This window comes from Loxodonta africana, chromosome 23 (assembly GCF_030014295.1).
Source record: "Loxodonta africana isolate mLoxAfr1 chromosome 23, mLoxAfr1.hap2, whole genome shotgun sequence".
NCBI lineage: Eukaryota > Metazoa > Chordata > Mammalia > Proboscidea > Elephantidae > Loxodonta > Loxodonta africana.
Genome location: NC_087364.1, coordinates 14,974,418 through 15,000,816, shown reverse-complemented (window position 1 = coordinate 15,000,816; position 26,399 = coordinate 14,974,418). Strand labels below are relative to the sequence as shown.

Sequence of the window (26,399 nt, the reverse complement as noted above, 5' to 3'; positions counted from 1 at the left end):
TTCTGTTATTGATTTCTACTTTTATGGCCTTATGGTCAGAGAAGATGGTTTGTAATATTTCAATGTTTTGGATTCTGCTAAGGCTTGCTTTATGACCTAATATGTGATCTATTCTAGAGAATGTTCCATGTGCACTAGAAAAGAAAGTATACTTGGCTGCTGTTGGATGGAGTGTTCTGTATATATCTGTGAGGGCAAGTTGGTTGATTGTGGCATTTAGATCTTCCGTGTCTTCGTTGAGCTTCTTTCTGGATGTCCTGTTCTTCACTGAATGTGGTGTGTTCAAGTCTCCTACTATTATTGTGGCACTGTCTATCTCACTTTTCAATACTGATAGAGTTTGTTTTACGTACTTGCAGCCCTGTCATTGGGTGCATAAATATTTAACATGGTTATGTGTTCTTGGTATATTGTCCCTTTAATCATTATATACTGTCCTTTGTTATCCTTTATGATCTATCTAACTTTAAAGTCTATTTTGTCAGAAATTAATATTGCCACTTCTGTTCTTTAATTGTTGTTTGCTTGATATATTTTTTTTCCAGCCTTTGAGTTTTAGTTTGTTTGTGTCTTTAAGTCTAAGGTGTTTGTCTTGTAGACAACATATAGACGGGTCATGTTTTTTAATCTGTTCTGTCACTTTATTGGTAATTTAGGGCATTTACGTTCAGCGTAATTATGGATAGGTATGAATTTAGTGCTGTCATTTTGATATCTTTTTGTGTGTTGTTGACAGTTTCTTTTTCCCACTTCATTTTATGTGCTGAGTAGATTATATATTGCCCTTTCCTCATATTGATTGTTGTTAATTTTGTTTCTCCTGAGTCTCTATTTTTTTCTTTTATTTTGATGTGTAGGATAGTTTGTCTTGTTTGTGGTTGCCTTATTATTTGCCCCTATTTTTCTAAATTTAAACTTAAATTTTAGTTCTTTGTATTGCCTTGTCTCCATCCCCTTATGGAAGATACGTGACTACGCTTATTAGTCCCTCTTTCTTTATTGTTTTAATGTTGTCTTCTTTTACATAATAACGTCGCTGTTTCACTGTTTTGAGCATTTTTTTTATCTTGGTTTATTTTGGAGATTTCGCTGTCTGGGTTGAGTTCTGATTTCTCTGCCCAGCGTTCTAGTCTTGGGTTGATACCTGATATTATTGATTTTCTAACCAAACTCTCTTTAGTATTTCTTGTAGGTTTGGTTTGGTTTTTACGAATTCCCTAAACTTTTTTTTCATCTGTAAATGTCGTAATTTCACCTGCATATTTGAGAGACAATTTTGCTATATGTATGGTTCTTAGCTGGCAATTTGTTTCCTTCAGTGGTTTATATAAGTCATCCCATTGCCTTCTTGCCTGTGTGGTTTCTGCCGAGTAGTCCGTGCTTAGTCTTATTGACTGTGCTTTGTAGGTGACTTTTCTTTTATCCCTAGCTGCTGTTATAAGCCTCTTTATCTTTGGGTTTTGTAAATTTGATTATAATATGTCTTGATGACTTTCTTTTAAAATCTACCCATATGTGGAGTTCGATGAGTATCTTGGGTAGACATCTCGTCTTTCATGATATCAGTTAAGTTTTCTGCTAACATATCTTCAGCAATTGTGTCTGTATTTTCTGTTATCCCTCCCTCTTCTGATACTCCAATCACTCGTAGGTTATTTCTCTTGATAGAGTCCTATATGATTCTTATTTTTTAAAATTGTTTAATCTGATTTTTATTCATGTGTATTGGTGCCAAGTGCTTTATCTTCAAGTTCGGAAATTCTGCCTTCCACTTGCTGAATTTTGCTCCTCTGACTTCCCATTGAGTTGTCTCTGTAGTTTTATTGTTAATCTTCTGAATTTCTGATTGCTGTATGTGTCTGGATTTTTCTAGCTTATTAAATTTTTCATTATGTTCCTGAATAATCTTTCTAATTTCTTCAATTGCTTTATCTGTGTGTTCCTTGGCTTGTTCTGCGTGTTGCCTGATTTCCTTCCTGATGGTTCGAAGGGTTCTGTATATTAATCTTTTGTATTCTGCCTCTGATAATTCCAGGGAGGCACTTTCCTTGTTTTGAGAGCTTGTAGAGGTGATCATGGTCTGTTTCTTTATGTGATTTGATATTAACTGTTGTTTCTGAGCCTTCTGTAAGTTATCGTATTAATTTATTTTATGTTTGCTTACTGTGTGGTAGCTTCTTACTTTGTTTTGTTTTGATATGCCCAAATGGGTTGCCCGAGTGAGCTAGCTTGATCATTTTCACCTTTGGAGCTCTGACATCCTGTCCCCAGATGGCTAGAGCTGTTATCAGGTGTATCAGTCTCGGAGTCCAGTCACTTTTCTTGAATGAATTCAGCTCAGGTGTCCAGATAGCTGATTATCAAGTGTGTGGTACAGGCTCTGCCCTTCTGTCTTAGAGGGGCAGGGGTGATTGGTGTAGGTACTGGTATCTCATTGCAGCAGGGCTTCATGCTTTGAACAAGGCAGGGGGCTGAGAATTGTCCCTCAAGTGTCTCTGAGGAAAGCATGTCCCTGTTCCCTAGAGAGTACAGGTGGGTGGGTTCTACACATGGACCATGGGTACCCAGGGTTTTTGGTTGTAAGGACTGGGAGGTACCAGTTGTCTTTGGGCCTCTGTCACATGTGGCTGGGTGACCTGAGTGGAGCCACCATTCCTTAGACCCCTGATGTGGGTAGGTGAGGACCCTGTTTAATAGGCAAAGGAAAGTCGAACATCAAACACCCACGCCTCCACCACACAGCTGAAACAGTTGTAGTCTGCCAAAAAGGGCCTATTCTCCTGAAATAGGCCCACACAGGTCCAGGCAGAGGGGAAAGGTACTCAAAGTTCAGGGACCGTTTATGCCTGGATAAGAGCCGTTTCTGTACTGAGCTCCCCCAGTTAGTGGAGCTGGGAAATTATCTTTTCCCCCACTTGCAAATTTATTCCTTCTCAAAGTCCCAGACGATGGCTCTAGGTGCTCAAGAGGGCCTATCTCAGGCCCAGGGAAATCAGCAGCTGAAGCCGGCTTGGTGATGGGGGGTATGGTGAAATATACTCAAATTCTCAACTTTTGCTGAGAGCGCCGTTCTCAGGTTCCGGAGGTGAGAGTAGGCTGTGTGGCTGGCTGCTTTTTCCCTGAGGAAACTGTGGCCGAGCGTTAGTACCAACCTGCCACCACTGCTCCTGGGAATGGTGCCTGAGGGCTCCTGGTAATTCAGGCCCGGTAACTCTTCTCAGCATCTGAACTGTCTCTTCCTCCCTCTACCCCTCAGTTTGTTTTCTAACCTTGCCTTTGATGTTCAAGGCTCCTAGCTTGTCATAAATATACTCATTTCACTTGTTTTTTCTGGTCTTTGTTCTAAGAGGGCTTGCTGGAAGTGTCTGTCTATTCTGCCATCTTGGCCCTACCTCCTTTTTTTTAATAACAGCTTTATTGCATGAGATTCATATGCCACATAATTCACCTAAGTGTATAGTTTAATGGCTTTTAGTATATTCACAGATTTTTGCAGTCATCACCTGAAATAACTTCATCCCCCCACCCCCAAGAAAAAACAAACAAATAAACAACTTGTGCCCATTAGCAGTCACCGCTTCCCAATCCCTAGCCCTGGGCAACCACAAATTTATTTTTTGTCTGTATAGATTTGCCTGTTGTGAACATTTTATATAAATAGAGTCATGCAATATGTGGTCTTTGAGGCTGATTTCTTTCTCTTAGTAAGTTTTCAAGGTTCATCCATGTTGTAGCATGTATCAGAACACTTCTCTTTATGGCTGAATAATATTCCATTGTATGGGTATACCACATTTTGTTCATCTGTGCATGAGTTGATGGATATTTGGGTTGTTTCTACATTTTGGTTAGTATGAATAATGCTGCTGTGCACATAGTTGCACAATTTTTTTTGTGTGTGAATATGTGTTTTCATTTCTTTTAGTTATATACCTTGGACTGGAATTGCTGGGTCATATGGTACCTCTATACTTAGCCTTTTTTGAGGAACTGACAGAAAGTGTTATTAAAACAGGATTGTAGAAAATGGGATAGGAGTTTTCAGTTGGAAGAAACCTGTTCTCTTCTTTCCCCATAATTTTTAATGTTTGGTTTCATCACTTTGGCAAATCTAAATTATAACAGAAGAAAAATAGTAAAGTCGTTGTAAGTATACAATCCAAAAATAATTGTGGTTAAATGTTCCATGATGCTACACATGGTTTTACACAATGGAATCAAAATGAATGTAATATTTACTGCCTTTAAAAAAATTTTGTTCTTAGTTTTTTAAGGGTCGGATTGTCTTTCTAGAAAGCACAGGGCAGAATGCTAGTCTGTTGAAGCTTGTATCAGTCTCTTTAAACATCGTATGTAAAATAAGTAGAAGAGATTTTGTTTTTGTTGTTGTCATTTGTTTTTTTAAAGAAATAGGATTTTCTCTGGTTGTTGGAATCATCTTTTTTTCCCCCTAGTGCTTCAAATGAAGGTTACCGTGGTTGCTTTCCCTTTCTTTATGTTTTCAGTCTTTAGGGTAATGTTTGTTTGTTGGTAAGGTTAAAAATAATTTGGCTAGATTTGTTGGATACCAAAGTTTGTCCAGATGGTGGGAGGCATTTTTATTCTCAGGCAATGAGCATATCTAATCTGTATTGTGTAATCTTCGTATTTTCTACTGAGTGTCTTCCACTGAAGAACAAGGAAAACTGAGGTATTCATGGTCATGGGGAATAGTGCCCCTGAGTGCAGATCTCATTGAGTAATAGGTTTTAAATAAATCTTCAGGTATGAAATAACATCTTTAGAGCAGCTTGTCCTTATCTTTCTCAGTGTGTTTAACTTCAGAAGGTAATAGTTGAGAAGGTATTTAAATGCTTTCCCTCAGACCTTTGAGTTATATGCTAATATACCATCTGGTTCTCGTTTACTTTTTAACAGTAAGATGCAATCTGTTTGATAAGGATAAGGACTAAGTACAGTATGTTTTGAGCTTCTGGTCTAATTTACCAATACGAAGTTTTCTGTTAGTCCACAGTTTTAAAAATTCAGGCACGGTTTTTAACCTGTGTGTTCACGTGTTTCCATTTATTTTTAAAAAGTCACCAATTCAGATGATTGTTCAGTTCCTGTAATTTGAAAAACATACTCGTTCTGCTAGTTCATTATTTGGAAAATAATAGGCTTTCATAAGTAATTTTCCTCTAATTAAAGAATAGAAAACCACTCAAATATAAAACTGTAAATGTTTGAGGAGGAAACTAATAACTTCTGCTTCGGAAACGTCTGTTGGTTTTCTGAGAATGGAAAAGTTTATGAGGACTGACTGCTTTGCTGGAAACCCTGGTGGCGTAGTGGTTAAGTGCTACAGCTGCTGACCAAAAGGATGGCAGTTCAAATCAACCAGACGCTCCTTGGAAACTCAGTGGGGCAGTTCTACTCTGTCTTACAGGGTCACTATGTGTTGGAATCAACTTGAGGGCAACAAGTTTGGTTTTTTGGTTTGGACTGCTTAGTATCAGAGCTTTGAATCAGTTCGTTCTGGTTCAAACCTCTGCTGAGAATTTGCATTTCTAAGAAGTTTCCTGCTGAGAATTTTAATTTTCATCCCAGATATGCTCAATCAGAATCTATATTTTAACAAGATCCCCAAGCGATTCTTAGGTATAACAGCTTCCTGGGAACTTGTTAGAAATGCAAATTTCTGAATTAAGAGACTGTCTCAAGAATAGATTTGATACAGTGAACACTGATGACTGAAGACTGGCCAGGTTGTGGGATGACATCAAGTACATCCTACATGAAAAGTCATCAGAAAGACAGGAAAGGATGAAAAGACCAAAAGGAGTGTCAGAAGAGACTCTGATATTTGCTCTTGAATGTCGAGTAGCTGAAGCAAAAGGAAGAAATGATGAAGTTAAAGAGCTGAACAGAAGATTTCCAAGGGCAGCTTGAGAAGACAAAGTATTATAATGAAACGTGCAAAGACCTGAAGAAGGAAAACCAAAAGGAAGACACATGCTCAGCATTTCTCAAGCTGAAAGAGCAGAAGAAAAAATTAAAGCCTCATGTTGCAATTTTGAAGGATTCTATGGGCAAAATATTGGATGACGCAGGAAGCGTTAAAAGAAAGGAGAGGGAATACACAGAGACACTGTTCCAAAAGTATTGGTCGACATTCAACCATTTCAAGAGGTAGCGTATGATCAAGCACTGATTATATTAAAGGAAGAAGTCCAAGCTGCACTGAAGGCATTGGTGAAAAACAGGGCTTCAGGAATTGATGGAATGCCAATTGAGATGTTTCACCAAATGGATGCAGTACTGGAAGCACTCACTCGTCTATGCTAAGAAACTTGGAAGACAGCTACCTGGCCAACCGATTGGAAGCGATTCACATTTGTGCCCATTCCAAAGAAAGGTGACCCAACTGAATGCAGGAATTATGGAACAATATCATTAATATCACACCCAAGTAAGATTTTACGGAAGGTAATTCAGAAGTGGTTGCAGCAGTACATTGACAGGGAATTGCCAGAAATTCAAGCCGGATTCAGAAGAGGACATGGAATGAGGGATATCACTGTTGATGTCAAATGGGTCCTGGCTGAAAACACAGAATGCCAGAAAGATGTTTACCCATTTGACTGTGTGAATCATGGCAAATTATGGACTATCTTGCTTGCTGAAAGCAAAGAGGACTTGAAGCAGTTACTGATGAACATCAAAGACTATAGCCTTCAGTATGAATTACACCTCAACATAAAGAAAACAGAAATCCTCTAAACTGGACTAATGAGCAACATTCATGATAAATGGATCAGTTGTCAGGGATTTCATTTTCCTGGGATCCATAATCAACGCCCACAGAAATAGCAGTCAGGAAATCAAACGAGGTATTGCATTGAGCAAATCTGCTGCAAAAGACGTCTTTAAAGCAAAGATGTCACCTTGAGGACTAAGGTGCACCTGACCCAAGCCATGATATTTTCAATCGCCTCATATGCATGTGAAAGCTGGACAGTGTATAAGGATGACTGAGGAAGAATTGATGCATTTGAATTATGAACTTGGCGAAGAATATTGAATATACCATGAACTGCCAGAAGAACGAACAAATAAATCTGCCCTGGAAGAAGTCAGCCAGAATGGTCCTTAGAAGTAGGGCTGGGGAGACTTTGTCTCATATAGTTTTGACATATTATCAGGTGAGACCAGTCCCCGGAGAAGGACATCATGCTTGGTAGAAGGTCGGCAAAAAAGAGGAAGACCCTCGACGAGATGGATTGACAGAGTTGCTGCAACAGTGGGCTTACACATAGCAACGATTATGAGGATGATGCAGGACCAGGCAATGTTCTGTTCTGTTGTATATAGGGTCGCTGTGAGTTGGAAGTGACTCGACAGCACCCAAAAACAACAACAAGCTAGATACACAGTGTATTTAAGTAGTTTGTAATAAGGTAGGAAAATGTCTCTTATAATGTTAGTTAAAAGAATAAATGGATGCTAAATTATATAAAAAGTATGGTTACAGAGTGTACTTAGAGAAAAGACTGGAAGTAAATAAGTCGAAATACTGTTAGAATTTATCATTTTAAAAGGCTAGATTCCCTTTAGAACAAAACAGCTCACTTTTCAAATAGTTAAATAAGTCAAAATGTGGTTTGAATGATCTTTCCTTTTTACTTTTTGATGCGTGTTCATTATGGAAATTTTGGACATAAAAACACATATGCATGTGTGTGTATATCTTTTTTTCTTTATTAGGTTCCCATTTAACAATTTCTATACATGTTTTTCAGTGACATTGGCTACATTCTTCACAATGTGTCAGCATTCTCATTATTTCCATCCTGGTTGTTCTGTTTCCATTAATCTATCTTCCCTGTCCCCCTTTCTGTTTCATCTTTGCTTTAGGATAAATATTGACTGTTTGGACTCATATAGATAATTATTTAAAGGAGTACAGTACTCACGGGTAATATTGTTTATTTTATGAGCCAATGTATTATTTGACTTAATGGTGACCTCTCAGAGTAGCTTCAGTTCCAAGTTCATAGGGAGTATCTCAAGGCAGTAGACTTGGGGGATCCTCTAATCTCTACCAGTTCATTAAATCTGGCTTTTTTCTTTCTTTCTTTCCTTTTTTTTTTTTTTTTAATGAATTTGAAGTGTTCTCTATGTTTTTCTCCCATTCTGTACAGACCATCGTCAGAACTGCTGTTAATGGTAGCCGGATGCCTTCTAGTTCTTCTAGTCTCAAGATAGTCGAGCCTGTGGTCTGTATGGGCTGTTAGCCCCGTATACTAGTATCTTCTTTGAGTCTTTGGTTTCTTTCATTCTCTTTTGCTCCAGTGAAGTAAAGACCAATGGTTGTATCTTAGATGGCCATTTGCAAGCTTTTAAGACCCGAGATGCTGCTCACCAAACTAGGATGTAGAACCGTGTCTTTTATGAACTGTTTATACCAATTGACTGAGTTGTCCCCTGAGACTGTGGTCCTAAGCCTTCAAACCCAGTAAAACAGTTCTTTTAGTTTGGCTGTGTCTAGGAAACATCCCTAACTGCGTCACCTATGTATTTTGTTTTATGTATATATAAACATGTATGTGTGTGTGTGTATATATATATATATATATACAAACATGTATGTGTGTATATATATATGTATGCCTACAGATATACCTGTACATGCACACCCATATACTCCATGTGTTTTCCTATTCACGTATATGCATACGTATCTACCTGTGTAGCCACACACATATTTTTGGTTATTACTGTTCCAAAATTGTATGTGTTATACCGTTTACCAAAATTGCCCCTTGTGTACTTCTTAATGGCATCATTTACCTTGGTCAGGTTGTGCAGACTTCACCCATATTGGGTATTGCCTTTCCTATCACCAAAAATAACAAGCATCTACTATCTAGAAAGCGATTCCCCCCTCATGATAACCATCAGAGAACATTGCTGTGTGTATACCTATTCTTGTCTTTTTATAAAAGTGGGACCATGCAGTATTTGTCCTTTTGTGATTGATGTATTTCACTCAGTATAATATCTGCCAGACTCATCCACGTTACGTTTTGAGAATTTGTCATTATTCTTTATAGCTGCATAGTATTCCCTTGTGTGTATGTACCACAATTTATTTATCCGTTCTTCCATTGATGGACACTTAGATTGTTTCCATCGTTTTGCTATTGTGAATAATGATGCAATCAACATAGGTGTGCATGTGTCTATTTGTGTCACTGCCGTTGGATCTCTGGTGTATATACCTAGGTGTGGGATTGTTGGATCATAAGGTATTTCTATTTCTAGCTTTCCGAGGAAGTGCCATACCATTTTCCGTAGTAATTGTTCCATTTTACAATCCCACCTGCAGTGTATAAGAGTTCCAGTCTCCCCACAACCTCACCGGCATTTATTTTTTTCTGTGTTTTTTCTTTTGTTTGTTTGTTTAGTGCTGTTTTTACAGTGGTGAGATGGTATCTCTTTGTAGTTTTGCTTTGCATGTCACTAATAGCTAATGATTGCAAGCATGTTTTCATGTGTTTGTTCGAGGCTTGAGTGTCCTCTTTGGTGAACTCTCTGTTCATGTCCTTTGCCCATGTGTGTATCTTTTAGTTTCTTTGACCTTATACAACCCTCATTTGCTGTATGTATTGCTAATGTTAGAAAAGATTTAATTTGGATATAGTTAGTTCAGTTTTTATCTCAAAGACAATGGTTGAACAATGAAAGTTATTAAATGAATTGCCATTTATGTGAAGCTTTCAATTAATATTGCTTTAGCACATGAACGCTGTGTTGGAGAGATGTTTGTGAAAAAGGCAACATAAAGCGTGACCTTTGCCTGCTGAAGCCTTGTGATCTGGTGGAGAGAGTGTGTAAATCACAGCAGACGTTCATCTGGAAAGCAATTACATGACGTTGCGGGGCAGGGTACGATTAGGTGCCAGAATTCGCAGTGAGTACTATAGGAGTTCAGGTTAGATTCATCTGAAGCTGAAGTCCTTGGGAAATACCCAGCGGTAGAAGTGAAACTTTCAGCACGTCTTTAATCATAGGTACCTGGGATCTGAGAGGAATTAACTCTACATAATAACTATGGATTTGACGTTAAATACTTTATTCCCACCTGGCTAATGTGTTCTTTCTAAAGGTTTTTAAAGTATTTCTCAATTTATTCCTTACGGAGAAAAACGCACAACCACAATTACAACTACAAAATTGCTAATAATAGGATCTGAAATGGGCAAAGGGTGATGGAAGGGGGTATTCCCGTCTGAGGGGAAGAAGGCAACTTGAGGCTGGGAGTAAGCAAGGCAGAGACAACCGGGGGGAGCCCTGCTTTGAACATATGTGTCTTTAGGATCTTTCCTAAGCCTGGCTGCCTTTCCTTGAAGGTGATGTTAAAGGAATTACAGAGCGTATATATATGACTGTTTCTTATTAAGATATTGATATTAAATTCCTTGAGGACAGATATTTTATACTTTTCAATACACAATAGAATTTTTTACCTAATTGGGAAATATTTATTGAATTGTTAAAGAGGATTCTGAGCTTTTGGCTTTATTAGTCTTTTTCTTGTGGGGGGAGGATAGGTCTCATTTAAAACAAAGTGTGCTTTTAAAAATTATTTCACAGCTGAATATAACTTAGAAATACTCAGAAGTATTTGCCACCTTAGACTTTTTTTCTTGTCATAAATGTTTGTGCCCCAGTTTTATATATCTGCCTTGGAATATAATTTTAAGCTGGTTGGGAGTTCCTTAAACTGGAAAACCGCTAGGAAAAGCCATTTCAAAAAATACCAGTCCCTTCATCATTTAAAAAAAAAAAATTCCTTTCAGTACTAAACAGCTTACCCTGTTCGGTATTGAATACTTAGCCTCTATTAAACAAATAGAAATAGATTTAAAACGTTGTAGAGTGAGTAACCTTAATAATGGAGTACACATTCCTGATTTCTGAGTTGATTTAGAACTTAATGGACATATCAGTTATTTTAAGGAATAAATAATGGACCTGGATACAAAAATGGACCTGGATCAAATGCGAGATTATTTAAATGATTCTCAAGATTTTCTGGTTCATGTGTAGTGATGGTGAAGTCTTTAGTCCTAGGCTTTAATTTGTGCCTGGTGCTGACCTGATGCTGTGCAGGGACACTCACTGCAGCCCTTCATTCAATTCCCTCTAATTACCCAACTTCCTGGGGAGCTTGCTTAGAACTAGCCAGGAGTGTTTGTTATTAAAATATCTGGCGACTCTGGCTACATGTAACAAAGTAGTTTTTAAATTTTTTTATTTCTAACAAAATATTTTCTGATAAAAGATTTCTATATAGATTAACAAACTAGGAAGCGAACATTGTTTGTTGTGATTTTACTTAATCACATAAGGAGGGGATGTTATTGAAATTATTTGGTTAGACAATGGATTAGGCTTGTAATGAACGAAATCATGGTTAATATGGTCCCTGAGCATATTTTTTACGTTGTTGTTTTGTAGTGCATATTCAAAAAGAGATCTGACCATATAAGTGACACGCGAAACAATCAGATTTGCAATTTTGTATGTATTTGCTATTGGTGGTAGCTATTTTTGCTGGGAGCATCTGTTAATCTAGAGTTTTTGTCTCGTCAGGTTCACGTGAAAATGGCCGATGAGGCTGTCTGTGTTGGCCCAGCTCCCACCAGTAAAAGCTACCTCAACATGGATGCCATCATGGAAGCCATTAGGAAAACCAGGGCCCAAGCTGTGAGTCTGAATAAATCTATCTGTTGCAGCTGTCTTATATGTAGTGAACTGAAAGCCAGAGTTGGTATTAAAAAAATAAAAAAGAATGATTAAAAATGCTATTGCAGTTAGTTCATGTCATACGAGTTAACTGTGGCCGAACCGGCTACTGGAAATCAAAGGCTTTGTAGCATCTGGCAGTGTTGGTCGCTGATCCTGCAGGTGGCTGCTGGATTCAGCTCTCACACCAGGGAGCAGTTTCAGTTCATTTCCAAATTTGCTAGAAAAAAAGAAATCCCAATTAGGTTTGTATATTAACCCTTTCAGTGTAATAACAGTATTTTTTGGTTTTGAATTCTGTATTATACACAGGATCCAAAAGACACTTTTTGAAATTCCATTTTAATCATGTAAACATTATGTACATTGAATTATACTTCCAGAAATAAAAACAAGAATTTGGTGATTATTTTAGTCTGATCATGTTAATAGAATGGACATTGGCTTAGATGGATAAATATAGTATTCTACCCCATCCCTAATTCTGTTTAAATAGTATGGACGTTAGGGAAAAAACTGGTTCATCACAGGGTTAGGTAGTAGTGGTAGTTGTTTTTTTTTCAATATCAGAGAACTAATTACATATAATGTTAAAACTATGCAGCGTTATCTCTAAAATTGAGTAGAAGCAGCTAACACTAGTAATTAGCCTGGAGTGCTTCCATTAGCGTTCACATTCCTTTTGAATGAAAGAAATGTTTTAGTAAGATGCATATGTTTAAATAAAAAACTGAATTCACGAACCTATATTATAGATGTTTACAGTTTATTAGCACAGTTAATGAAGATAAAACTCTTTTAACCTTTTAACTATGGCTCATAAGAGTACAATCTTTAGTTGAATGTTTATATAAAATGAAATTGGTGGAGTGAAACTCTTTCATTATGCGGCAGTTTGCAATTATTTTGTACCAGTTCTGTACTAGAAAATCTCTGGTATATAGTTATTTCTAGATTAGGACGTTGGCTTATTCAGAAGTTTGACTTTTCTCATAGTAGACTTATTTTACTAGAAATGAGCTTAACACTGACTAGAGCAGCTAAATTTATGTTGACCAGTGTGGGAGAGTCACAAATTATCTCATTAGAAAAGATTGGTAAAATTTAGGTTGTAGAAATGTGGCTTCTGAGAGAGGATAACAAAAAGTATCCTGAATGGCTAAGTTTGGAGTGAGGAGGGAAAGAAGAATAGATATTAGAAGAAATAAGTTCAGAGTACAAAGTAAAAGTAAGACCGAACCTTTGTTTTAGTTCAGTTTGACAGAAATTGCTCATTGGGTAGTGTGTGATATATATGGATTCCATCAGGAATAGGTTTGTTGGTTGGCTTAGTAGCCAGGGTTTTGGAAAGTAGTTCCTGGTACTATAAAGAAGGAGAGTATAGAGTTTTTCATGTATCTTGCGAAAGATTTATTTTAACATATTCTTTGACCCACCAGCTGTTATAAAATTCTCTAAACCTGTGATTGAAGATAGCTTTAGGGAGAGTAGGGGGGAATTTGAATTCTGTTGCATAATGCAGTCAAATGCAGGCGGACAGGAAGCATGCAGGTAGTGTGTAGGCAGTGAGTGTCGGAGGCAGCTCTTTGAGTTTGAGTCTGTCCATGAGGAATGTGATGGAGAGCTGAATCAGTATTTAAGAGAAGTAACGTTCAGGTGGCCTTAAACAATAAACACATCAGTATACTCTGTAATTTGATTGTAAAGTTTTTGCAATATAATAAAATTGAAAATGCTTTTTGTTTTTATTTTCAAGGTACATCCAGGTTATGGATTCCTTTCAGAAAACAAAGAATTTGCCAAATGTTTGGTGAGTTTGTAGTTAGTCAGAAACGGTTAACTTTTATTTCAGAGAGCAGTGTAGTGTCATGGCTTTTGTTAAATATCGGTAATGATGCATTAGAGAATTTTTATTAACCCAACATTTCTTTGATAATAGTTTGCAAAAAGTGAAGAGCTTTTGCTCTGAAACCCAAATTTTGATTCGAACAGTAATTATAAAGGTGGAAAAGTTACAAAATCTCTGTGTAATGAATGACACCTAATTTATTGTATAATGCATGGACTTTGAATTTTAATTAATTAATTGACTTATTGGATATTTGTAATGTAAATCTAACTTAAAGTTTAAAACATTTAGTTTTATGATAATGTCTACCTAACCGATACGTTGACACTGTTAGTCTGGTATTAACTGCTGCTGAGACCCATTGGCAAGAGTTATGGGAGCATTGGAACCATGGTCCATGGATAGTCATTAATATTTTTTCCCCAGCATTTTTTTTTTTTAAATTTTTCTTTAGGTGAGGGTTTACAGAACTGTTTCCCATTAAACAGTCAGTACACATATTGTACTATGACACTGATTAACAACCCCACAACATGTCAACACTCTTCCTTCTCAACCCTGGGTTCCCTATTACCAGCTTTCCTGTTCCCACCTGCCCCTAGTCCCTGCCTCTGGGCTGGCGTGCCCCTTTAGTCTTGTTTTGTTTTATGGGCCTGTCCAATCTTTGGCTGAAGGGTGAACCTCAGGAATGACGTCATTACTGAGCTGAAAGGGTGTCCGGGGGCCATACTCTCAGTGTTTTTCCAGTCTTTGTCAGGCCAGCAAGTCTGGTCTTTCTTTTTGAGTTAGAATTTTGTTCTATATTTTTCTCCAGCTCTGTCTAGGACGTTCTATTGTGAACCCCTTCAGAGCAGTCAGTGGTGGTAACTGGGCACCATCTAGTTGTACTGGACTCAGCCTGGTGGAGGCTGTAGTAGATGTGGTCCATTAGTCCTTTGGACTAATCTTTCCCTAGTATCTTTAGTTTTCTTCATTCTTCTTTGCTCCTGAAGGGGTGAGACCAGTGGAGTATCCTAGATGGCCACTCACAGGCTTTTAAGACCCCAGACTCACCAACTTAGAATGCAGAACATTTTCTGTACTAACTAACATTACGCCAATTGAGCAAGATGTTCCCTGAGACCATGGTCCCCACAGCCCTCAGCCCAGCAGTTCCATCCCTCAGGAAGTTTGGATGTGTCTGTGGAGCTTCCGTGACTTTTTACAGGTTGTGTTGGCTCCCCCGGTATTGTGTACTGTCCTACCCATCACCAAAGTTACCAATTACCCCTTGTCTGTTAAGTGTTTTACCAACCCAACCCCTCCCCTCCCTCATAACCATCAAAGATTGTTTCTTTTTGAGTTTTTACAGTAGTGGTCTCATACAGTATTTGTCCTTTTGTGATTGACTTATTTCACTCAGCATAATGCCCACTAGATTCATCTATGTTACGAGATGCTTCACAGATTCATCATTGTTTTTCATCGTTGCATAGTACTCCATTGTGTGTATGTACCACAGTTTATTTATCCATTTATCTGTTGATGGGCATCTAGGTTGTTTCCATCTTTTTGATATTGTGAACAATACTGCTGTGAACATGGGTGTGCATGTGTCTATTTGTGTGACGACTCTTATTTCTCTAGGCTGTATTCCTAGGAGTGGCATTGCTGGATCATATAGTATTTTTCTTTCTGTCTTTCTAAGGAAGTGCCATATCATCTTCCAAAATGGTTGTACTATTTTGCTTTCCCACCAGCAGTGCATAAGAGTTGCGATCTCCTGGATCCCCGATCTCCTTGCAGCCTCTCCTACATTTGTTATTTCCTGTTTTTTTTGATGCTTGCTATTAATGCAGGGGTAAGATGGGATCTCATTGTGGTTTTGATTTGCATTTCTCTAATGGCTAGTGATCATGAGCATTTCCTCATGTGTTTGTTGGCCGGTTGAACGTCTTTTTTGGTGAGGTGTCTGTTCGTTTCCCTTACCCATTTATTAATTGGATTATTTGTCATTTTGCGTAGATGTGTTGGATTTTCTTGTAGATTTTTGAGATTAGACCTTTGATTTGTAATAGCCAGAAATTTTTTCCCAGTCTGTAGGTTCTTTTTCTTCTCTTTTGGTGAAGTCTTTTGATGAGCATAAGTGTTTAATTTTTAGAAGACCCCAGTTATCTAGTTTACCTTCTGGAGTTTGTATGTTGTTGGTTGTGGTTCGTATCTTATTAATGCTGTGTATTAGGGCCTCTAGTGTTGGTCGTATTTTTTCTTCTATGAACTTCATAGTTTTTTGGTTTATATTTAGGTCTTTGATCCATTTTGGATTAGTTTTTGTATATGGTGTGAGGTATGGGTCCTGTTTCTTTTTATTGCAGACGGACATCCAGTTTTGCAAGCACCATTTATTAAAAAGGCTGTCTTATCCCCATTTAATGAACTTTGAGCCCTTGTTGAATATCAGGTGACTATAGGTGGATGGATTTACATCTGGATTCTCAATTCTGTTCCATTGGTCAATGTATCTGTTGTTTTACTGGTACCAGCCTATTTTGAGTATCGTAGCTGTATAGTAGGTTCTCAGGTCAGGTAATGTGAGTTCTTCTGCTTTATTCTTCTTCTTCTTCAGTAGTGCTTTACTTATCCAGGGCTTCTTCCCTTTCCATATAAAGTTAATGATGTGATTTTCCATCTCTTTAAAGAATGTTTTTGGTATTTGGATTGCAATTGCATTGTACTTGTAATTTGCTTTGGGTAGATTTGTCATTTTCACAATGTTGAGTCTCCCTATCCATGAGCATAGTATGTTTTTCCATTTATGTAGATCTCTTCTGGTTTCTTGCAGTAGTGTTTTGTAGTTTTCTTTGTATAGGTCTTTTACATCGGTGGTTAGATTTATTCCTAAGTATTTTATTTTTTCAGGGGCAATGATATACGGTATTATTTTCATGATTTCCTTTTGATTGTTCTCTTTATTGGTGTATAGGAATCCTACTGATTTTTGTGATTTTTTTATCTTGCTACTCTGGAGAATCTATTAGTTCCAGTAGTTTTCTTGTGGAGTCTTTTGGGTTTTCTATGTATGGTATCATATAATCGGCAAATAGGGACAGTTTAACTTCTTCATTACCAGTTTGGATGCCCTTTATTTCTTTTTCTTGCTTTATTGCTCTAAGAGCTTCCAGCATGAAGTTGAATAGGAGTGATGATAAAGGACATCCTTGTCTTGTTCCTGTTCTCAAGGGGAATGTTTTTAGCCCCTCTCTATTAAGAATGATGTTGGCTGTTGGTTTTGCAAAGACACGCTTTTTTGTGTTGAGAAATTTCCCTTTTATACCTATTTGATTGAGAGTTTTTGTAAGGATGGGTGTTGTTGTTAGGTGCCGTCGAGTCTGTTCTGACTCATAGCGACCCTGTGCACAACAGAATGAAACACTGCATGGTCCTGAGCCATCCTTACAATCATTGTTATGCTTGAGCTCATTGTTGCAGCCACTGTGTCAATCCACCTTGTTGAGGGTCCTCCTCTTTTCCACTGACCCTGTACTCTGCCAGGCATGATGTCCTTCTCCAGGGACTGATCCCTCTTGACAACATGTCCAAAATATGTAAGATGCAGTCTCACCATCCTTGCTTCTAAGGAGCATTCTGGTTGTACTTCTTCTACCACAAATTTGTTCATTCTTTTGGCAGTCCACAGTATATTCAATATGGGTGTTGGACTTTGTCAAATGCATTTTTCTACATTGATTGGGATGATCCTGTGATTCTTTTCTTTCCTTTTGTTTATGTGGTGGATTATGTTGATTGTCTAATGTTGAGCCATCCGTGCATACCTGGTATGAGTACTACTTGGTTATGGTGTGTTATTTTTTTGACATGATGCTGAATTCTGTTGGCTAGAATTTTTCTGAGAATTTTTGCATCTGTATTCATGGGAGATACTCAAACCAAACCAAACCCAGTGCCATCAAGTCGTTTCCAACTCATAGCGACCCTATAGGACAGAGTAGAACTGCCCCATAGAGTTTCCAAGGAACGCCCGGCAGATTCGAACCACCGACCCTTTGCTTAGCAGTTGTAGCACTTAACCACTATGCCACCAGAGTTTCCTCATGGGAGATACTGGTGTGTAAATTTCTTTCGTTGTGGTGTCTTTGCCTGGCTTTGGTACCAGGGTTATGCTAGCTTTATAGAATAAATTCAGAAGTATCACTTCTTTTTCTGTGTTCTGAGATAGTTTGAGTAGTACTGACGTAAGTTCTTCTCACTATGTTTGGTAGAATTCTCTAGTGTAGCCATCTGGGCCAGGGTTTTTTTTTTTTGGAGAGTTTTTTAAGTTACCTTTTCAGTCTCTTCTCTTGTTTTGGGTGTGTTCAAAATTTCAACGTCATTTTGTATTAATTTGGTGGGTAGTGTGTGTCATGGATTGAATTATGTCCCCCCAAGAATCTGTGTAGCAACTTGGTTAGGCCCTGTGTTGTTGTCCTTCATTTTGTGATTGTAATTTTATGTTAAGAGGGTTAGGTTGGGATTGTAACACCACACTTACTCAGGTCACCTCCCTGATCCATGGTAAAGAGAGTTTCCCTGGGATGTGGCCTGCACCACCTTTTATCAGTCAAGAGATGAAAGGGAAACAAGCAGAGAGTTGGGGACCTCATACCACCAGGAAAGCAGCACTGGGAGCAGAGCATATCCTTTGGACCTGGGGTTTCTGCACCTGAGAAGCTCCTTGACCATGGTTAGGTTGAGGACAAGGACCTTCCTCCAGAGCTGACAGAGAGAAAAAGCCTTTCCCTTGAGCTGACTCCTTAAATTTAGACTTTTAGCCTATTTTACTGTGAGAAAATAAACTTCTCTTTTTTAAAGCCACCCAATTGTGATTTCTGTTACAGCAGCACTAGATGCCCAAGACAGTGTGTTTCTAGGAATTTGCCCGTTTCCTCTGGATTTTTAAATTAGTTGGAGTGTAGTTTTTCATAATATTCTGTTACGATCCTTTTCATTTCAGTTGGGTCTGTTGTAATATCCTCCGCTTCATTTCTTATTTGGGTTATTTGTGTCCTTGTGTGTTTTCCTTTGATCAGTTTGGCCAGTGGTTTGTTGATTTTATTGACCCTTTTTAAGAGCCACCTTTTGGTTTTATTGATTCTTTCTATTGATTTTCTATTTCATTTATTTCTGCTCTCATCTTTATTATTTTCTTTCTTCTGGTGACTGGGCTTGTTTTGCTGTTCTCTTTCTATTCGAGTTGTGTAGCTGATGTTTTAATTTTGTCCCTTCTGTTTTGATGTGTGCGTCTGTTGCTATAAATTGACCTCTGAGGGCGGCCTTTGCCGTGTCTCAAAGGTTTTTGTATGATGTGTTTTCATTCTCATTTGATTCTAGAAATTTTTTTATTCCATCTTTGATTTTTTCTATTACCCAGTGACTTTTAAGCATGGTGTTACTCAGTTTCCATGTAACTGATTTTTTTCCCCTTATTCTTCCTGCTGTTAATTTCTACTTTGATGGCCTTGTGGTCAGAAAAGATACTTTGTATTATCTTAGCATTTTGGATTTTGTTGAGGGTTGCTCTCTGCCCTAAGATGTGGTGTATTCTGGAGAATGTTCTATGTGTGTTGGAAAAGAATGTGTTCTTTGCAGTTGTTCGGTGGAGTGTTCTATATATGTCTGTGAGGTCAGGTTGGCTGATTGTACCCTTTGTATGTTCATTGAGTGTCTTTCTAGATTTTCTATCCTTTACTGAGAGTGGTGTGTTGAAGTCTTCTACTATTATTGTGGAACTGTCCATTTCTCTTTTCAGTGCTGTTGGAGTTTGTTTTATGTGTTTTGGGGCCCTGTTGTTGGGTACATAGATATTTGTTATGGTTAAGTCTTCGTGATGGATCATCCCTTTAATCATTATGTAGTGCCTTTCTTTGTCTTTTAGGGTGGATTTTGTTTTAAAGTCTGTTTTATCTGATATTCATATTGCCGCTCCTGCTCTTTTCTTGGGAGTTATTCGCTTGATATACTTTTTTCCATCCTTTGATTATTAATAAATTTATGTCTTTGTTTCTTAAGGTGTGTCTCTTGTAGGCACCATAGTGATAGATCCTGTTTTTAAAATCCATTTTGTCACTCTCTGCCTCTTTATGGGTGCATGTAGGCCATTTACATTCAGTGTAATTATTGATAGGTGTGAGTTTATTGCTGTCATTTTGTAGTGCTTTTTTTTTGTGGTGTTGACATTTTCTTTGTTTCTGTTAATCTGTGCTGAATCCTTTTGCTTGTGGATTTCTTTTTCATTTTTTTGTTTTTGTAGAGTTTTTGTAGAGACTTTGTTTTTCTCCTTCATTTTGATGAGTACATTTGTTAACTTTCTTTGTGGTTACCTTGAAATTTACCCTTATCTTCCTAGCTTTAAAAAAAAAAAAAAAAAGCTTTAAAGCAGTCTATTATTACCTAGTATCGCCTTGTCTGCCTCTCCTTTCGAAAGTTCTGTACCTACACCATTTTTTCCCTCTTTTATTCTGATGTTGTTGCCATTTACAGATTAAGCTCTCTGGTTCCTTGTTGTAATCCTTTTGATTGTAGATAGTCCTTGAGAGTTCATTTCCTAGGTTGTTGTCTGGCGCAATCTTGCATCATAGATTCAGGCTGTGGTCTGATGTTTTTTGTTCTCAAACTGAAGGACTCCCTTTGATAATTCTGGTAAGTCTGTTTTGGTTTTTACATGTTCTCTTAATTTCTGTTTATTTGGAAATGTCCTAATTTCATCATCATATTTGAATGAGAGTTTTGCAGGATGTATTATTTTTGGTTGGCAATTTTTTTTTCTTTCATGCTTTTATATATGTCTTCCCATTGCCTTCTTGCCTGTATGGTTTGTGCTGCATAATTAGAGTTTAGTCTTACGGTTTCTGCTCTGTATGTGACTTTTTGTTTTTCTCGAGCTGCTCACAGTTTTCTGTTGTGTTTGGTTTTAGTGACTGTGATTATGATATGTCTTGTTGATTTTCTTTTGGGGCTTATCCTGTATGGGATTTGTTGAGCTTCTTGGATGGTTGCCTTTTCATTTTTCATGATATTAGGGAAGTTTTCCGTCAGCAATTTTTCAATGATCCTCTTTCTGTTTTCTGTTTACTCTGTTCTGGAACTCTGATCACTCACACAGTTTTGCTTTTGATTGTATCCCATTTAATTCTCATTGTTTCTTCATGTTTCTTCTGATTTTTCCTCAGAATTGTACCTAAGTATTTGTCTTCAAATTCACTGATCCTGTCTTCCATCATTTGAAACCTGTTCCTCAGTCCCTCTGTGACACTGTCCATTACTGCAATCTTGTTGTTTATCTTTTGGATTTCTCATTGTTATTTTTGTAGGATTTCTAGTTGTGAATTTATTTTGGCATTTTGTTCCTGTATCATTTTCCTGAGTTTTTTCATTTTTTGGTCTACGTTTTCCATGAATTTGTCTGCCTTTTCCACGAATATGTCTGGTTTTTTCCTCATTTTTGTCTGATTTTTGCTTCAACTCTTGGATAGCTCTGAATATTAGAGAACTGAATTTTCTATCAGGTAGAAAATTGAAAAGTCATTTGGTGTTTTATTTTGGATGCATACCATAACCATCCTATCCTGTTTTTTTTTTTAAATATGTTTTGATATTGTCTGCTTTCTTTAGGACATTCAGCAGTTATTTTCTTTGCTCATTGATTGTTTATCTGTTTGTTTTGTCCTGCTTTTTTATTTGGTTGTGCCTGAGCAGGCAGGCTTTGCATTCTGTGTTCTTTAGCCTTCTGTGGTCACAATACTTTTTACCTCCTTTTCTAATGGGCAGGGCCTGTCACTCAGCTATGGTGCAGCACGGCAGATCCAGCTGAAGAGAAGGGGCTGGGATCGGTTGTTTTTGGCACATATTAGGGCTGACAGGATGGGCCAGAAATCAGTGCTAGACAGGTTCTAGTAAGCTGTGCCTGTGTTGCTTGGGGGTGAGATGTTTAGCTCACGGAGCAGGTGGGCAGGAAGGAGGGGGAAGCCTGCAAGTGTGGAACTAATTTAAGTATGGGGTAGAGCAGAGAGAAGAGAAACAGGAGCCAGAAACAAACAGAGAGAAACAAAAAAAGAGTGCTAACTGAGCTTGCTGTTGGAGTGATGAGAAACCAAGAAATGGAGAAAAAAAATAGGAAAAAGAAATAAAAAAGGTAAAAAGAAAAAAAAAACTAGATAAGAATTTTTTTTGTTATGTTTTTTTTCTTTATGAACTTTTATTGAGCTTCAAGCGAACGTTTACAAATCAAGTCAGACTGTCACATATAAGTTTATATACATCTTACTCCATACTCCCACTTTCTCTCCCCCTAATGAGTCAGCCATTCCAGCCTCTCCTTTCGTGACAATTTTGCCGGCTTCCATCTCTCTCTATCCTCCCATCCCCCCTCCAGACAGGAGATGCCAACACAGTCTCAAGTGTCCACCTGATATAATTAGCTCACTCTTCATCACCATCTCCTTAGAAGTCCCCTTAAACCATGGTCCCCAAACCCCCGCCCTTGTTCCGCTGACCTTTGAAGCATTCAGTTTATCCTGGAAACTTCTTTGCTTTTGGTCCAGTCCAATTGAGCTGACCTTCCATGTATTGAGTGTTATCCTTCCCTTCACCTAAAGCAGTTCTTATCTACTAATTAATCAGTAAAAAACCCTCTCCCTCCCTCCCCCCTTCATAACCACAAAAGTATGTGTTCTCAGTTTATACTATTTCTCAAGATCTTATAATAGTGGTCTTATACAATATTTGTCCTTTTGCCTCTGACTCATTTCGCTCAGCATAATGCCTTCCAGGTTCCTCCATGTTATGAAATGTTTCACAGATTCGTCACTGTTCTTTATCGATGCGTAGTATTCCATTGTGTGAATATACCACAATTTATTTACCCATTCATCCGTTGATGGACACCTTGGTTGCTTCCAGCTTTTTGCTATTGTAAACAGAGCTGCAATAAACATGGTTGTGCATATATCTGTTTGTGTGAAGCCTCTTGTATCTCTAGGGTATATTCCAAGGAGTGGGATTTCTGGGTTGCATGGTAGTTCTATTTCTAACTGTTTAAGATAACGCCAGATAGATTTCCAAAGTGGTTGTAGCATTTTACATTCCCACCAGCGTGTATAAGAGTTCCAATCTCTCCGCAGCCTCTCCAACATTTATTATTTTGTGTTTTTTGGATTAATGCCAGCCTTGTTGGAGTGAGATGGAATCTCATCGTGGTTTTAGTTTGCATTTCTCTAATGGCTAATGATCGAGAGCATTTTCTCATGTATCTGTTAGCTGCCTGAATATCTTCTTTAGTGAAGTGTGAGTTCATATCCTTTGCCCACTTCTTGATTGGGTTGTTTGTCTTTTTGTGGTTGAGTTTTGACAGAATCATATAGATTTTAGAGATCAGGTGTTGGTCGGAGATGTCATAGCTGAAAATTCTTTCCCAGTCTGTAGGTGGTCTTTTTACTCTTTTGGTGAAGTCTTTAGATGAGCATAGGTGTTTGATTTTTAGGAGCTCCCAGTTATCTGGTTTCTCTTCATCATTTTTGGTAATGTTTTGTATTCTGTTTATGCCTTGTATTAGGGCTCCTAAGGTTGTCCCTATTTTTTCTTCCATGATCTTTATCGTTTTAGTCTTTATGTTTAGGTCTTTGATCCACTTGGAGTTAGTTTTTGTGCTTGGTGTGAAGTATGGGTCCTGTTTCATTTTTTTGCAAATGGATATCCAGTTATGTCAGCACCATTTGTTAAAAAGACTGTCTTTTCCCCAATTAACTGACACTGGGCCTTTGTCAAAGATCAGCTGCTCATATGTGGATGGATTTATATCTGGGTTCTCAATTCAGTTCCACTGGTCTATGTGCCTGTTGTTGTACCAATACCAGGCTGTTTTGACTACTGTGGCTGTATAGTAGGTTCTGAAGTCAGGTAAGGTGAGGCCTCCCACTTTCTTCTTCTTTTTCAGTAATGCTTTGCTTATCCGGGGCTTCTTTCCCTTCCACGTGAAGTTGGTGATTTGTTTCTCTATCACCTTAGAAAATGACATTGGAATTTGGATCGGAAGTGCATTTTATGTATAGATGGCTTTTGGTAGAATAGACATTTTTACTATGTTAAGTCTTCCTATCCATGAGCAAGGTATGTTTTTCCACTTAAGTATGTCCTTTTGAATTTCTTGTAGTAGAGCTTTGTAGCTTTCTTTGTATAGGTCTTTTACATCCTTGGTAAGATTTATTCCTAAGTATTTCATCTTCTTGGGGGCTACTGTGAATGGTATTGATTTGGTTATTTCCTCTTCGATGTTCTTTTTGTTGATGTAGAGGAATCCAAGTGATTTTTGTATGTTTATCTTATAACCTGAGACTCTGCCAAACTCTTCTATTAGTTTCAGTAGTTTTCTGGAGGATTCCTTAGGGTTTTCTGTGTATATAATCATGTCATCTGCAAATAGAGATAATTTTACTTCCTCCTGGCCAATCCGGATGCCCTTTATTTCTTTGTCTAGCCTAATTGCTCTGGCTAGGACTTCTAGCACAATGTTGAATAAGAGCGGTGATAAAGGGCATCCTTGTCTGGTTCCCGTTCTCAAGGGAAATGCTTTCAGGTTCTCTCCATTTAGAGTGATGTTGGCTGTTGGCTTTGTATAGATGCCCTTTATTATGTTGAGGAATTCTCCTTCAATTCCTATTTTGGTGAGAGTTTTTCTCATAAATGGGTGTTGGACTTTGTCACATGCCTTTTCTGCATCAATTGATAAGATCATGTGGTTTTTGTCTTTTGTTTTATTTATATGGTGGATTACATTAACGGTTTTTCTGATATTAAACCAGCGTTGCATACCTGGTATAAATCCCACTTGGTTGTGGTGGATTATTTTTTTGATATGTTGTTGAATTCTATTGGCTAGAATTTTGTTGAGGATTTTTGCATCTATGTTCATGAGGGATATAGGTCTGTAATTTTCTTTTTTTGTAATGTCTTTACCTGGTTTTGGTATCAGGGAGATGGTGGCTTCATAGAATGAGTTGGGTAGTATTCCGTCATTTTCTATGCTTTGAAATACCTTTAGTAGTGGTGGTGTTAACTCTTCTCTGAAAGTTTGGTAGAACTCTGCAGTGAAGCCGTCCGGGCCAGGGCTTTTTTTTGTTGGGAGTTTTTTGATTACCGTTTCAATCTCTTTTTTTGTTATGGGTCTATTTAGTTGTTCTACTTCTGAATGTGTTAGTTTAGATAGGTAGTGTTTTTCCAGGAATTCATCCATTTCTTCTAGGTTTGCAAATTTGTTTCAGTACAATTTTTCATAATAATCTGATATGATTCTTTTAGTTTCAGTTGGGTCTGTTGTGATGTGGCCCATCTCGTTTCTTATTCGGGTTATTTGTTTCCTTTCCTGTATTTCTTTAGTCAGTCTGGCCAATGGTTTATCAATTTTGTTAATTTTTTCAAAGAAGCAGCTTTTGGCTTTGTTAATTCTTTCAATTGTTTTTCTGTTCTCTAATTCATTTAGTTCAGCTCTAATTTTCATTATTTGTTTTCTTCTGGTGCCTGATGGATTCTTTTGTTGCTCGCTTTCTATTTGTTCACGTTGTAGGGACAGTTCTCTGATTTTGGCTCTTTCTTCTTTCTGTATGTGTGCATTTATCGATATAAATTGGCTTCTGAGCACTGCTTTTGCTGTGTCCCAGAGGTTTTGATAGGAAGTATTTTCATTCTCGTTGCTTTCTATGAATTTCCTTATTCCCTCCTTGATGTCTTCTGTAACCCAGTCTTTTTTCAGGAGGATATTGTTCATTTTCCAAGTATTTGATTTCTTTTCCCTAGTTTTTCTGTTATTGATTTCTAGTTTTATTGCCTTGTGGTCTAAGATGCTTTGTAATGTTTCGATGTTTTGGACTCTGCAAAGGTTTGTTTTATGACCTAATATGTGGTGTATTCTAGAGAATGTTCCATGTGTGCTAGAAAAAAAAGTATACTTTGCAGCAGTTGGGTGGAGAGTTCTGTATAAGTCAATGAGGTCAAGTTGGTTGATTGTTGTAATTAGGTCTTCCGTGTCTCTGTTGAGCTTCTTACTGGATGTCCTGTCCTTCTCCGAAAGTGGTGTGTTGAAGTCTCCTACTATAATTGTGGAGGTGTCTATCTCACTTTTCAGTTCTGTTAAAATTTGATTTATGTATCTTGCAGCCCTGTCATTGGGTGCATAAATATTTAATATGGTTATGTCTTCCTGATCAATTGTCCCTTTTATCATTATATAGTGTCCTTCTTTATCCTTTGTGGTGGATTTAAGTCTAAAGTCTATTTTGTCAGAAATTAATATTGCTACTCCTCTTCTTTTTTGCTCGTTGTTTGCTTGATATATTTTTTTCCATCCTTTGAGTTTTAGTTTGTTTGTTTCTCTAAGTCTAAGGTGTGTCTCTTGTAGGCAGCATATAGACGGATCGTGTTTCTTTATGCAGTCTGAGACTCTCTCTTTATTGGTGCATTTAGTCCATTTACATTCAGCGTAATTATAGATAAATAAGTGTTTAGTGTTGTCATTTTGATTCCTTTTTATGTGTGTTGTTGACAATTTCATTTTTCCATTTGTGCTGAGATGTTTTCCTTAGTAAATTGTGAGATCCTCATTTTCGTAGTGTTTGACTTTATGTGTGTTGAGTCGTTACGTTTTTCTTGGCTTTTATCTTGAGTTGTGGAGTTGTTATACCTCTTTGTGGTTACCTTAATATCTACCCCTTTTTTTCTAAGTAAAAACCTA

At 37.6% G+C, this 26,399-nt stretch overlaps 1 protein-coding gene across 5 annotated transcripts in view; it reads left to right on the top strand.

Annotated features, from left to right (window-relative positions):
• PCCA (propionyl-CoA carboxylase subunit alpha) overlaps nt 1–26,399 on the top strand; it is a 535,620-nt gene that overhangs the window by 103,361 nt on the left and 405,860 nt on the right. For 4 of the 5 annotated variants that reach the window (XM_064275261.1, XM_064275259.1, XM_064275258.1 and 1 more), the window contains 2 exons: nt 11,641–11,754; nt 13,550–13,603. In XM_064275261.1, the coding sequence (XP_064131331.1) occupies nt 11,641–11,754; nt 13,550–13,603 (168 nt within the window). Of the gene's footprint in view, nt 1–9,822; nt 9,956–11,640; nt 11,755–13,549; nt 13,604–26,399 lie in introns of those variants that run through there. The other variant, XM_064275262.1, reaches the window with a different exon arrangement.